General features: G+C 46.6%; 1 protein-coding gene across 2 annotated transcripts in view; it reads right to left on the bottom strand.

Annotated features, from left to right (window-relative positions):
* Positions 1-13,371, bottom strand: part of Dock1 (dedicator of cyto-kinesis 1) — a 509,283-nt gene that overhangs the window by 402,270 nt on the left and 93,642 nt on the right. Inside the window, 5 exon segments of one of the 2 annotated variants that reach the window (NM_001143858.1) lie at positions 808-880; positions 1,757-1,855; positions 3,104-3,228; positions 6,952-7,077; positions 11,115-11,194. In NM_001143858.1, the coding sequence (NP_001137330.1) occupies positions 808-880; positions 1,757-1,855; positions 3,104-3,228; positions 6,952-7,077; positions 11,115-11,194 (503 nt within the window). 2 annotated transcript variants of the gene reach the window in all.

Here is a 13,371-nt window from a genome sequence, read left to right as displayed (position 1 = left end):
ATCATCCTTCTGTGACAGCTTGGGGTTTATCATGGGGTTACATCCTTAGCAGACTCTTAATTCAACCGATGTGATGGAACCAGCCTCGGTAATCAGAGAGCAATTCTTTCAGAAAAGGGAGAAAATGTGAAGACATGTTCCTTCTTCTAGGCTTGGTAGGAAGGGCAAGGCTACAGCAATGCCTACGAGGGCTCCAGCTAAGTTCCAGCAATCACCAACAGATACAAGAGGGTTCAAGTCCTGGATTCTAAGAAATAACACTAAGACGCGGTTTTCCAAACAGTTTGCTGTGTTTCACTGACTTTCCTAATGGACTAGCACGGGGGTGTCAAAGAAGAAATGTGGCTGGAAAGATAGCTCACAGTTAAGCACGCCCGCAGAGGAGCTGAGCTTAGTCCGCGGCATCTACACAGGGCAGCTTACAGCAGTGTGCAACTCCAGCCCCAGGAGATCTGACGTCTGAAGCTGCCTCCACCGAAGCTGCATTCACATCCACAAACCCACACTCACACACACACACACACAGACACGCAAGTCAAAGTAAAATCTTTAAAGACGAGGAAGAGAGGCACGAGAAAGAGGAGCAAGGAACGGGTGCACTCCCCATCCCGGAGGGAAGCAGGAAATGACTTTCTCTGAGATCTGTTCCATGATGTTCTCCAGGGGCAAGCTCAGGTGAAAGAAACGGCCAAGGAGCCATTGACATCACTGTGAATGACAGCCATGTCCTACAGCAATCCAGAGCAGGTGCTGCGCGCTAGGCATTTCCCTTGAAAACAAACACTGATAACGCGGCCCATTACTCACAGTCCTGAGAGGATCTATGGCGGAAGGTAAATCGAAGGTGACTCCGGTTCACGTCCTCGATGGGGATGGCCACCTTGAAGAATCGGACAGGGATGTGAGTGCCTATCCCAACACCTTCCAGCAAGAAGTGCTTAATTCAACCTAGTTATCAGCACCAGGATAAACATTCAGGCCCCAGAGAAATGAAAACACCGTCTATCTTATCCGTATATGATTTCTGCCAAAGGCAAAATGTCTTTTGAAAATTTAAACAAGATAATATTGTGAAGGACACCAAGCCAACTCGGCTAGACAGCCAGATATTTTTTTGTGTTAACACTCAGATGCACACTGCTCAGATTCTATTTTTGAAAGCCGTTGTCTTCATTGGAGCCGCTACATAAAAGTACCTACATTCCACCGGCAGCTGCATCAAGAAAGCTTTCCTGTTGCATTCTGGCCAAAGAACAAGGCCTCGTGTGTGTGGCCTGTAAGCAAAGGCTGCCCCTGATGTTCATGTCAGCATCTAAATTCCAGGGGCCAGGCTTTACTTCCTGTAATTCAGGTTTGTAGGGTAGGGGCTGGGGTGGTGGTAGTGGTTACACCTGACAGTGGAGTACCATGGTGCCATGAGCCGCCCCATGACAGCCCTGTGACAAAGTCACAGAAAGCAGACCCAGTTCTCAAGAATAACCTCCGCACATTGACGTCCCTGCTTCTCCCTATGTGGTGCAGGGGCAGAAGGCCACACCCACACCAGACTCGGGGAGAGAAAAACAATAGCCATCTTGAGGATGTGGCAGTTCCTCTCCATCCAAGTCCTCTTTTTCCACTTGAGGGAGATGAGGGTAACTATAGTAGAATTCCTTGGGTGGGACCTTGACAACCTTGAGCAACTTTGCTTTGTGTGGTGTGAGGGAGGATTTCACAGCCAGTCCCCGGGGATGAAATGACCATAGAGATGCAATACCTTAAGGGTCTCGAACCAACGAGGCTGCTTCACTTGGTAATAAATCACTGATTTGTACTCAGAGATGGCCTCGTCGCCAGCACCGGGGAAGATCACGTGCTTTAGGAAAAGGCACAAAAAGAGTTCATGGTAAGAATGCTGAGGTGGCTCAGTGTTTGCTAAAGGCTCTGGATGCCAAGCCCAACAACCAGAGTTCAATCCCAGGACCTGCATGGTGGAAGCTGAGAACTGACTCCTGTATGTGTAGGCATGTACACACACACACACACACACACACACACACACACACACACACACATGAGTAATGGTTTTATTTATTTAGTTTTTAAAAGTGTTAACATTTGATCCCAGAGTGTCTGCCCCTACGTATTCCTGTTGCACCCACCAAAGGAGAAGAGATAGTCAGTCAAGCAGGTTGCCAATAAACCATTGCATTTGGTCCCCAGAATGAAGGGACAGGTCTGCCTGTGCTAGTGGTCGGTCTACACAATAGCCTCAGACCCTGGAGGTACAGACAATTATGAAAACAGGGGACAAACCTTGACTGCCACTTCTGTCCCCTCCTCAACTCGCTTCAAATTACAATCTGAGCACACTTGCCTGATTTACTCAGCAGGACTAAAGGAAAAAGTTGTCCACCGAATAGGTGGTAGCAAGATTCATTCCTCTAGTCGTGAGGATTGCCTATCAAACTTCAACCAGATTCATACAATTAATACTCAAGGTACCGGGGCAGTATACCTTAAGGCTTCTAGAGACATAAGTGACACCAGACGAGGCCAGACAGGGAGAAGCAATGCGAGCCCTGTGACACACAGCTGAGCTCGAGCACTGCCCAGCAATTGCTGTCTAGTCCAGTGGTGCCTAGAGGGACACCCCTCTGCTCATCAGAGGGAACCCCAGCCCACGGGCCACTCTGACGGAATCTGCTGGCTGCTTTGGCCATGAAGAGGAGGTACTGGTCACTTAGGGGAGGTGAGAGATAAGACAGATGATCCTTAAAGTCCACCTCATTCTCTGACCCTGAGCAGATGCCTATTCCTCAGACTCCATTACCTCATCTCTCAAATGTTGAAAGTCTCTGACCTACCTCTGTGGGGAAATAAGGCCCCTTTATAAGTCTGAGCAAGAAATGTGGTCAAAACCTAGAGGGATCTCCTGAGACAGGCTGATGACCTGGATCCCCAGGACACAATGGCAAGCAGGGAAAGGGAGGTGAACACCAACACACATCCCAACATATGGCACAGCCAACCAAAGACACCTCAGTTCCTGCAGCAGAGCCAAGGTGGACATTTACAGAGCTGAACTTGAACCCTACAGCCAAGACTCAGAAAAAAGAGATACCTCCAATCGCTTCCCATCTTCATCATAGACAGACACCGTCACCTCCACATTCTTCGCGGTTGTTTTACTGCCTTTATCAAAATCCCCTTGAACTAATGTCACATAGATATCATTTCGAACATCACCTGGGGGAAAATTATATCTTTAATAGCAATCCATCATTCATAGCATAACTGTGAATTTAGCCAAATTGTCGGAAGCACTTATAAATACTGCATTAGATGGTTCTGAACTATTTCCTACAAAACAGTCTGGGCTTCTAAGGCATGGCAAAAGCTATTTGCATCAACTTTGTCTCTGCACCTCTGTGAGGTATTGAGAGTGGCCCCAATGCCACTGATGGAGCTACAAGGACCTAGACCCTTTGGAGCATCCCATGATCAATAGAGACCTTGTAAGCTTCCCAGGGACTATCACTGTGTCCTCAGAAGCCAGCACACACATGCAAAAGAGAACTAGCATTTCTTTTTGCGAGTTCTCCTTTGCTTCCTTCGAACTGTCTGAATTCAAGTCTTGAATCGAAAGCCAACTGAGAATGAGAACCATGAGGCAGGGACGAGGGGTGGGTCACTGTGTGCTTCTTCTCTTCTAGGAGGTAGCTGCCAGGGAACAAGTGGGAAGAACAAAACAAAACTATAGGAAGCAAACAGAATTTTGCAAGGGGCAGGAGTAGGTTTTTGGTTTTTTTTTTTGTTTTTATGACAGATCACTTGTCACCCAGAATGGCCCCCAATTTACAGCAATCCTGCCTCAGCCTTCCAAGTGCTGGGATATCAAGGGTATAGCACCACATAAACCTCATGCATTTTAGTATAAAGTGGACCTTTAATTATAGTGAGGGCAGATTAGAACAAATGAACTTAGAGTCTTCTTTCTGTTGAGAACATGTGATCCAGGAAAGCTGCAAGCTTCCTTAGCCTCATGATGGAGAGGAAGCGTTATTACTGATCTTCTAACTGGTCCTCAGGCTGCCTGGTGAGACCCTCACCCAATCCAGCTCTGCACAGAAAAGCAGACAGTGAATCGGACCCCAGTTGTGCTTAAGGATGGGGACTTCTTAAGGGGAAAAAGCCTTTTCCTGTTTTCTTGTTTTGTTTTTTGTTTTTTTTTTATTGTGCTTTTTAAAAAAATTGCTCTATTTTGGCTTTTAATGGATCCAACTATTAAATTAAAGTTGCATTTAAAAGTCATTATTGTAATGGTCCCAGTGGGTTGCTCGACAGCCATGGTAGCTGCTCAAAAGAGGGGAACCATAGCTGCCATGGCGGATTCTCCCCACAAGAGAGGTTAAAAAGATTTGAGCGCGAGCCCAGGGCTGCAGGAAGCAAGACTTTGCACCTAAGACCTACCCCTATTAGTTGTGAGACCTCAGATCAGTCCCTTCACACCCTGGGCTAAGACGGCACTCAACAGCTGGACTGGTTTGGCGCACCTCAACTGTACGTTTCTTAGCCGGAAATTTCTATTGAAACATAAAAATCATAATCTTCACCTGCATGCATATGTGCACACAGGTGTATGTGCAGCTGTGGAGGCCAGAGGACAGTATCAACTGTAAAATACAACCATCCACCTCGCATTTCAGGACAGTTTCTCACTGGCCTAGACCTCATCCATTCATAGAAAGAAAGAAAAAGAAGACACCATTTGCAGTGGTTAAACCCTAATGAAGGGTACCACATAGACTTTCAGCCAAGGCTAGGCACCCGTGAAGTAGACATTAGTTGCTAGAAGCTGTTGAGGGTTTGTCTTTTATTGTATATTGTAATGCTGATTATGGGCGGTGCCCCCCCCAAGACCTGGTGTCTGCACTTAGACTCTGTGACCCTGCCCAAGTTAGTTTTGATTGGTGAGTAAAGATGCTGACAGTCAATAGCTGGGCAGAAGAGAAAAGATGGAGTTTAGGTTTTGCAGGCTTGGGAGAGAGGAGGACCACGAGGAAGAAGAATGTGCAGGAAAGGAGAAAGAAGAAGCTGCCATGAGTTAAGGGTCAAGAGAGTGTGGCACTGAGGGCTGCCCTATTGGAGTTAAGAGCAGTATGGATGGAACACAGTAAATATAAGTAATAACTCGGGGCTATCGGTAGGAATATAGATCCTAACGGCATGGAGGGTAGACGGCTGCCCAGCTAGTGTGCTGCTTAAGTCTTATTAAAAATAGAAAGGCTGAGTGTGCCTTTCATCCGGGAATTCAACTACCAAAGGCAGGGTGGGAACCCGAGGCCAGGAGTTAAATTATTTCTACTATAAGAAGATGTGACTGGATGCTTTCATCTTTCCAGCTCCACGGATACCATGGCTTCTCCCCTGCCTCAGTCCCTGAAAGAGGATCCAGAGTAGTATGGGTCATGGGCATGTAGAAGGATCAACAGGGGTGTGGTAGCACAGGCTGTCCCACTGTGCAAAGATGCTTCCACAAAGTAGAGAAGAAGGAATAACACAGAGGGGCCACTGAACTAAGTATGGGAGCATGGCAGGAGAACTCCAACACTGTGGACTTGGTGCCATTGGCGGGCCAGTGCTTACTCAGCCCACAGAGACCAAGGGTAACACACTCCAGCTTGAGTCCCTTGCTAGCAGCCACTCAGCATGTGGAATCTTGTCTTGACCAGAACCATGGTCAGCACCATGGGTTCTCCAAAAGTCGATCGTGGGATAACTCAAGAACTCTGCTATCCCAAGTTCAAAGAACTTTGCAAGCTTATCTACAACAAGGGGAAATCTACCAGCACGAGGAGGAAATTCCCAGTGGTCCCAGTTGGGATGGTTAGGGTTCAGGGTCTACTTGACAGGCTGATAGACTAGAGTCTCCAAGACAGTGGGCTCTTGTTGTACCTGTGAGAGATTATTTTAATCATGTAAGCTGGTGTGGGAGGACCTACATTAACTGTGGGTGGAACCATTTCCTGGGCAGCGCTTCCCAAACTCTATGAAACAGATTAAACCAAGCAGTAGCTTGCATTCATTGCTCTCTTGTCTGCAGCAGAGGCCATGTCTGTTGACCATGGTGTGGCTTGACCCCACTTTCAATGCCCATTGCCCACATGATTTGGGGCTATGGTTTAATTTTGATTGGAATTAGTCAACACCACTCTTAAAGTGTCCAAGCTCCCTATGTGGACCACACCAGACAACACAAATAAACATTTGCTGCAAATCAAATGATGCCTTAAGGATGAACACAAACACATATCCCAAGCACAGATATCAATAGCAATATCACATTATGGATATAGATATATTTAGAAATGAGAAAGTGTTTTAAATATAAAAGAAAAATGTTCATGTATTAATTCATGCAGCTTAAAATACATGGCTGAGCTGGAGTTACATCAGTGTGGTAATGAACACCCCTGAGCAGGTCCCAAGGAAAGCATCATCCTTCTGAACTGCTTGGCATTGGCCTGGGTATCTGACTCACCCTTCCTTCCTTCCTTCCTTCCTTCCTTCCTTCCTTCCTTCCTTCCTTCCTTCCTTCCTTCCTTCCTTCTTCCCTCCCTCCCTCCCTCCCTTCCTTCTTCTTTCTTCCTTCCTTCCTTCTTTCCTTTGGTCAAATAACTAATTTTATGCTTACTGGGTGTCCATCCCTCCTCACATGTAAGCTTTGTAATAAAGGAGAATCCTAATCCTACCAGAAGCCCAGAGATCAAAATGTGTATCCAACCACTGTGTTTGGTCTCAGCCCTTGAGCACTATAGTTATTCTTAACAACCCTGAGCCTGCCAACGTACAGCCACATATTCTATAGCGTCTCTACAAGAGTTCTTGCACATTCCTATCCATACATCACTCGTCATGGCTAGTGACCTCTGCATGGAGCTCAAAGGCCATGAGAGAGGCTAGCCTTACCTGGCATGATGATCTCTGGAAACCCAGTCTTGCGGGCCACAGCTGTGGTCCTGTCCACCAAGTGAGGAAACTCCTTCCGAATCTGATGGATGTCTCCAGGAAGTAATTTCAAGGTTACCCACAAACCTGGAAAAACAAAGTCATGTTTATCTCAAGTGTGTGGCTAAAGATAATTTCAGTGGCTGAAAAACTTTTAATCTACAGAGCAGCATCGTAAACAGAAATATTCAGGCAATTGTCTGGGCAAGAGGCACCCAGCACAGTGGCACAAACTCAGTCCAGGTACAAACTTTGCCTGTGAGATCAAACAGTAAGTCTGTGAGATGGAAAGGAAGTGGATGCTCTATGTGCCAAGGACAACTGGTTCTTAGGACTTATCTCAATTTAGGAAAACTCAGAAGGTGGCACTTATGATAAAGGCTGAGAAAGGCAGGAAGAAACTTAGAGGCTCACACCCACCATGGAGGTCTGCATCTGGAGACCAGTGAGGACCATGATACCGTGAGGAGGTCCAGAGGGCTCAAGAGGAAGCCAGGGCTCTGACCTGAAAATAAGCCAGCAGCTGCAGGTAGAAGTTAAAGGAAAATACTGAGTCAGGAGAGGCTGCAGGCCAGCACTTGAGCCTAAGATGGTGGATAGGTTTAGAAAGATCAACAGGGGTGTCAAACCACAGAATTCAGGAAAGACAAAGAGTAAGAAAGGTGGCTCTCAGAGCACCTGCTGTGGACATCCTTAGAAAGTGCTCTGCACCATTCTCCAAATGAAAGCGAGCTCCAAGTGGCATTCTAAGGAACACACAGTCTGGGAGAGAAAGTCCCAAAGCATGTGTGAAAGGATCTTTCCACTTGCAGCTCATGCTGAAGAGGAGCTGGAGAGAATGACAGAGCAGGAAATGTGTCATCCACATGGATAAAGTGTGAAACTCAAATGGGAAGGGGAGTGGGGGTGGAAATGAGCAGCAAAGAGGTCCCTGTGGCCCCTAGGTAAAAAGGGCGGGGCAAATGCTGGTGAGAAAAGAATGAAGCTCAACAAATAACCAGAGAGCAGGAACTACATAGAGTAGAGAAACAGACCTAGGCACAGACACCAGGAACTGCCAGCACAATTTGTCTGGTCCCATTTCTACAAGTTTCCTTTTCCTTTTTCTCTAAGATAGAAAATTCCAGATCATAACAAAGAAAAAAGGGTGCCCAGAAGAGGGGATCTCAATGAATGACACCAGAGGATGGAACCAAGAAAAGGGCACACGTACCATGTCTCAGGAAATGCACTGCATATGTGCACAAAGAACTGTAAAGGACCTGCGTTGTGTTCCCTAACCCATACTCCCAGGAGCTGTCGGTATCTCCACACACCCAGGCTATAAGTAATAACTCGGGGCTATCGGTACCTTTCTGTAACTCACACTAAAGGACAAAAGGCAGCTCTGGGCATGCAGAAAGTTAAAGACCTTCAAGGGGCTGGGTACTTTACAGTCCAACAAACTAAACCTAGTTATACTAAATAACATCAGCGAGGTTGCCTTTCAAATACGCTCACCAACAGCTTGCTCATGAAACAGGATGGATAAGTAGACTATTGGTGACACAGTTCAATTTGTTACAATTGAAACACAGAGATTAGATAGTCCTGATTATATAGTGTTTAAAGTACACTCCTTCCAGGGGAAAACAAGGCCAGTTGTCAAAGAATAAGTATGTTTAGAATTGATGTGTTTCACCAGAATGACAGAACACACACGTGTGTTCAGCATTTCTAACAACGGAAGCAGGTGTGGACGTGAGGATCTGCTGTCGTGCACAACCAGAACTCAGAGGCAGGAACCAGAATCATGTTGGTTAAAGAGAAAAGAACCAAGGGGCCATGGATATGGCTCAGTGGCATGCACAAGACCCTGGGTTCCATCAACCAAAAGAAAAGAGGATGTTCAGGACACTCTGCCTCTGTGACTAGAGAACTGGATGCTACGGAGATGGAATCATCCCAGGGCTTGAGCAATCCCACAGGAGGCACGTGGGGTGGAGAGTGTGGAGAAATCCACTGGTTCTTGCAAAGATTATCATCTCCTTGTCTCCCATTCTGGTCCTCTGGGTCCTCTGAAGATGGGCAGGCATCAGGAGGTACCTGAGTCACTCTGATAGAAACAGGAGCCCACAGGAAGAGCCCAGAACACCCAGCAGTGACTGCCCTGGCCAAGTCTCCTTCAGCTCTCCTAGGAATGACCTAGTTTCTAATGTGAGTGCTGTAGGAAGGGTCATGGTCTAACTAAACCTCACTCAGGGATGCTGTTGGCTTGGTGATGCTGTTGACTCAACATGCAAAGATTACCTTTGCGTTCTCAGTATGGAAAGACTCGGTATGTTCATTCAGAAAGACACATACCCCTTTGAAAGATGCCGTGGACATTCTCGGCTCTCACTCTCAACTGGGATCTGAAACCTCTCTCTACTCTCTGGTAACCCAAGGTAGCAGTTGCTATCAACCCAATCCAGGTACCAGCCAGAGTCCATGCTATTGCTGTGTAGCTCATAGATTCTGGCTGTGATCCATGAGCTTGGCTGTTTTGATGTTGGGCTAACACTATTACTATTTATCCTATGTGAGTCTGTGATAAACACAGCATCTTGAGGAAGCTACAAAAGGAACTGGAGGTCTGTTGGGTTAGGGATTGTTTAGCCAGAAATAAGGGAGCGGTCAGGCCTTGTACTAGCTCCTACCTCTGAGGAGACGCCCTGTGGTTTAAAAATACAGGGCAAATGGGAAGAGCTATAATCTATAAGTGGGGAGTCCTTGGTTCAGTTTAAACTTGCTCCATGTAAAAGACTATAATCCATAAACATTCTAGATGGAGTTGGTCAGAGAATGGGGTAAAGCCAAGACTAACTACAGAGATCTATCTGAGCTCCCTTTTCCAGAACTTTCTTTGGACTCAATAAACACTGCTTGGGACAACAGAAAGGGTTAGTTTGGAAGACTGGGGGCCGAGGGCGGCTGTTCCACTGAGTGAGCCAGATCAAGGAACAACCTGGTGCATGGATTTTTCCTAAATGTAAAAAGCAGGGTTAGGGGCTGGGGATTTAGCTCAGTGGTAGAGCGCTTACCTAGGAAGCGCAAGGCCCTGGGTTCGGTCCCCAGCTCCGGGAAAAAAAAAAAAAAAAAAACTGTAAAAAAAAAAAAAAAAAAAAAAAAAGCAGGGTTAAAGTCCCCAATCTCTGAGGGTGACTTACTTTCCTCCATGTAAAAGGAAGGGCTTGATGACCAGTTGGTTTTTGGCAGGTCTCCTGGCCAGCCCAACACCAACTGTCACCAGCAAAAGCTGATTGATTCATTAGCACTGCCAGCAGAAGGTCAGCTGCTTAGACACGTCAGTGTGATATTCAAAATCCTGAAAACAGGAAGAGGAGCAGGAGGGTAGGAAGAAGGAAGGAGGAGGCTACTTGGATGACAGAAACAAGGAGTCACTTCCCCTTTGGGGACAGCGGGGCAATTACAGAACACTGGCAGTTCTGTGTCCAGACAAGAGGACAGGCCAGAGGGGAAGGAAATCAGATGAGGTGAGGCCATGGCTTTTGGGCAGGAGCCACATTCATGGCTGCTGTTGCTGTTACTATGGAATCTGGGTTTGGTTTTAGTTTGACTTGTGGACGTCCTTGCTTATTTGTTCAGACTTTTAACTGGATGGCCTAAGATGACCTTGAACGTCTGATCTCCCTAGCCTCCCAATAGCTAGGCTTATAGGCATGCCCCATCAAAGCCTATTTCCTGTGGTGCTGGGGATAGAACTCAAAGCTCTGTGTATGTCGAGCAGGCACTCTACCAGCCAAGCTATGTCCTCTGCCTTTCAGTTCTTTTAGGTGTGACAGTGGAAAGAGAATGAGGAGCACCAGGAAAGAGGAGGAGTCAAAGGCAGGAGCTGGTTCCTGTGCTGCTGGACTCCTGGGCCCTCTGTTCTTCAGAGATCCCCAGCCCTATCCCACTCCTGCCCTCTTCTACACTCAGCTGGGAGGCTGGTTCCCAGGAAACTACGAAGGTTATTGGTGAGATAGCCTACAGAGCTGCCCATCCAGTAGGAAGAAGCATTACCCAGTCCCACAAGTTCCAACAGGAATACCCCAGCCCAGATTCCCCACACACCCACAGACTGAAACAACAGAGATACACACCTTGTCCCTTGTGGTTGACTTCTTTGGCTGCAATGACTTTGTTTATGACAGTTTGAAGGAAGTCATTCTCCCCTGCCACCCTGGGTGAGAAACGGGATGACATGTTCAGCGGCTTGTGTCGAATGGCGTCGTCCAACGCGAGCCTGGAGGGCATGGGGCAACCAAGACCACAGGAGACAAAGGGGCAGAGAGACCCGTGGGTGACAGTAACAGGGGGACACAAAAGAGCATCGCCACCAAGTATGAGAGAGTTGTCATGAGTCAACAAAAGACAAAGGGCAGGATAGGTGACAAGAGAGACAGGGAAAGCATCGATCAGGAAAATGGTGAACCATAGGAGAGAGGTCCGGCCGAGGAGGGCACCCCACTCCCAGGGAACGTGTGCACAGGGTTCCACTCCATTGCTAATGGACAGTCTGAAGGGGCTGCTCTGAAACTAAAGTGGCTGAGAGATCTTGCATTCAACACTGATGGCCGTTTGCACCACTCAGCTAATGCTGAGCTAGTCGAAGGCAAGGAGAGATGAAGAAGAAAAAAAAAAAGAAAAACAGATCCCTTTTCTCTCCCAAAATAGCCTTCAAGCCTAATGACTTGAGAAGCCCTGCCTTTGGTTCCTCAATGTGATCACAAAAGAGGCTCCAACGGCCACACATGAAGGTGGCTCAGTCCTTGGAGAACTGAATTAATGGCTAGCATGACTGGATGCTGAACCCTGGACATCACTCGAAATACAGGCTATCAACACCCTTAGGCCTATGAGCTCATGCACATGTGAGTAGCCAGCACAGGCAACATGCATCAGGAGAAATACTGTGTGGTGCCACCAAGCACAATGGGAAAAGAGTGCAAAAGCATACATCAGGTACAGAGCATTTAAAATCAATTCAAGGAACAAGGGCTATGTCATCCATCACTTGAGCCAAGCAACTCAAAGGAGCTGAGCGCTGCTCTAATTTATTTCACCAAGTTAAAAAGAGATGAACGAGAGAGTGAGAGAGAATGCACACTGTTTCCCTTCCTAAAACCAACCCTGTGAGGTGATAAATCCATTTTAATGGAGCAAAAAACGTTCTCATTAGCATGACATTTCCCAAAGAATGGTTTCTAGGCTTATTTTGCTATGAGAATCATGCTACTTTTTTCTTCTATCGCTGCGGATATTAATCGGTGTAGACATCATCCTCTCGAAGAGCAAGACTCACAGATAACACAACAGGTGAGCATGTGCTAAATGGTTTAAAGTGGACTTCCACTGCCCGAAGGAGGGAAAAGCCCAGTGGCAACACACAGGTGATCTCAAAGGCCAACTGCAAACCGGGAGCCAAAACCTGACAGATCATTTCACCGACTTTTCTAATACCTGAAGTTAATGTTTTGTTTGAGGTTTGGTTTTTGCTGTTGTTGTTTTTGCTGTTGTTGTTTTGGTTTTTTGTTTCCCTATAGAGGGAACAAATGAACAACAAGGAAATTCACTTCATAGGAGGGTTGGACATTCATACATCCTGTAGTCTTGATGAAATTGAAGCCTTAGGAACAGTAGGAAACCCTTTTATTTTTCAAAGGAAAAAAAGAAACTGAGTATTATAATCTGGCAGAAGCGGATTTTGTTTACCACCACTTTGTCAGCCATGTTCCAGGATGGGAATATTTCCTGTGTGTGCTAAAGACGCTTCTGGGTTCTACAGCATGGAGTTATGGATGCTTGCTATGAGTGGGATTATCCAGGATAACTGTCTACAGAGATGGAAATGAGCACCTACACGCCTTCTGCAATGGTTACTGCTTATTGTCAACCTGACAGACTCTAGAATCACTTGAGAGATAGAATTCTGGGCATGCACTGGGGAGGTGGTATGTTGAGAGCTATAACTGAGGTAAGAAACCGGCCCATTATGGGTGGCACCATTCCCTGGCTGAGATCCTGGGCTGTATAAAATGGAAAGAGCGAACTGAGCACAAGGATACATTCCGATGAAGGACTGGAACCTTGGACTAAGTTGCATGTGTTAGGATATTTTATCATAGCAAGAGGAAAAGAAACCAAGACACTACCCACTATGGCTACAACCAGCCCTGCAAGGCCCTAACACTTGTAACAGACAGATGTGATTGAAGAGTTACATTTTAATTCTACTCAACTGTAATTAATATAAAAAGCCACATAGGGCTAGTGGTTAGCAGAGGCCAGACAGAAAAGTAAATGGCAAGCATTTAAGTCACAAGAGACCTCTGCCTCCAATTGCCTGTGGTGAAACAT

The sequence above is a fragment of the Rattus norvegicus genome, chromosome 1 (genome assembly GCF_021556685.1).
Source record: "Rattus norvegicus strain SHRSP/BbbUtx chromosome 1, alternate assembly SHRSP_T2T, whole genome shotgun sequence".
NCBI classification, from domain to species: Eukaryota; Metazoa; Chordata; class Mammalia; order Rodentia; family Muridae; genus Rattus; species Rattus norvegicus.
Note: the sequence above shows the minus strand (reverse complement) of the source record. Positions and strands in the feature narration are given on the sequence as shown.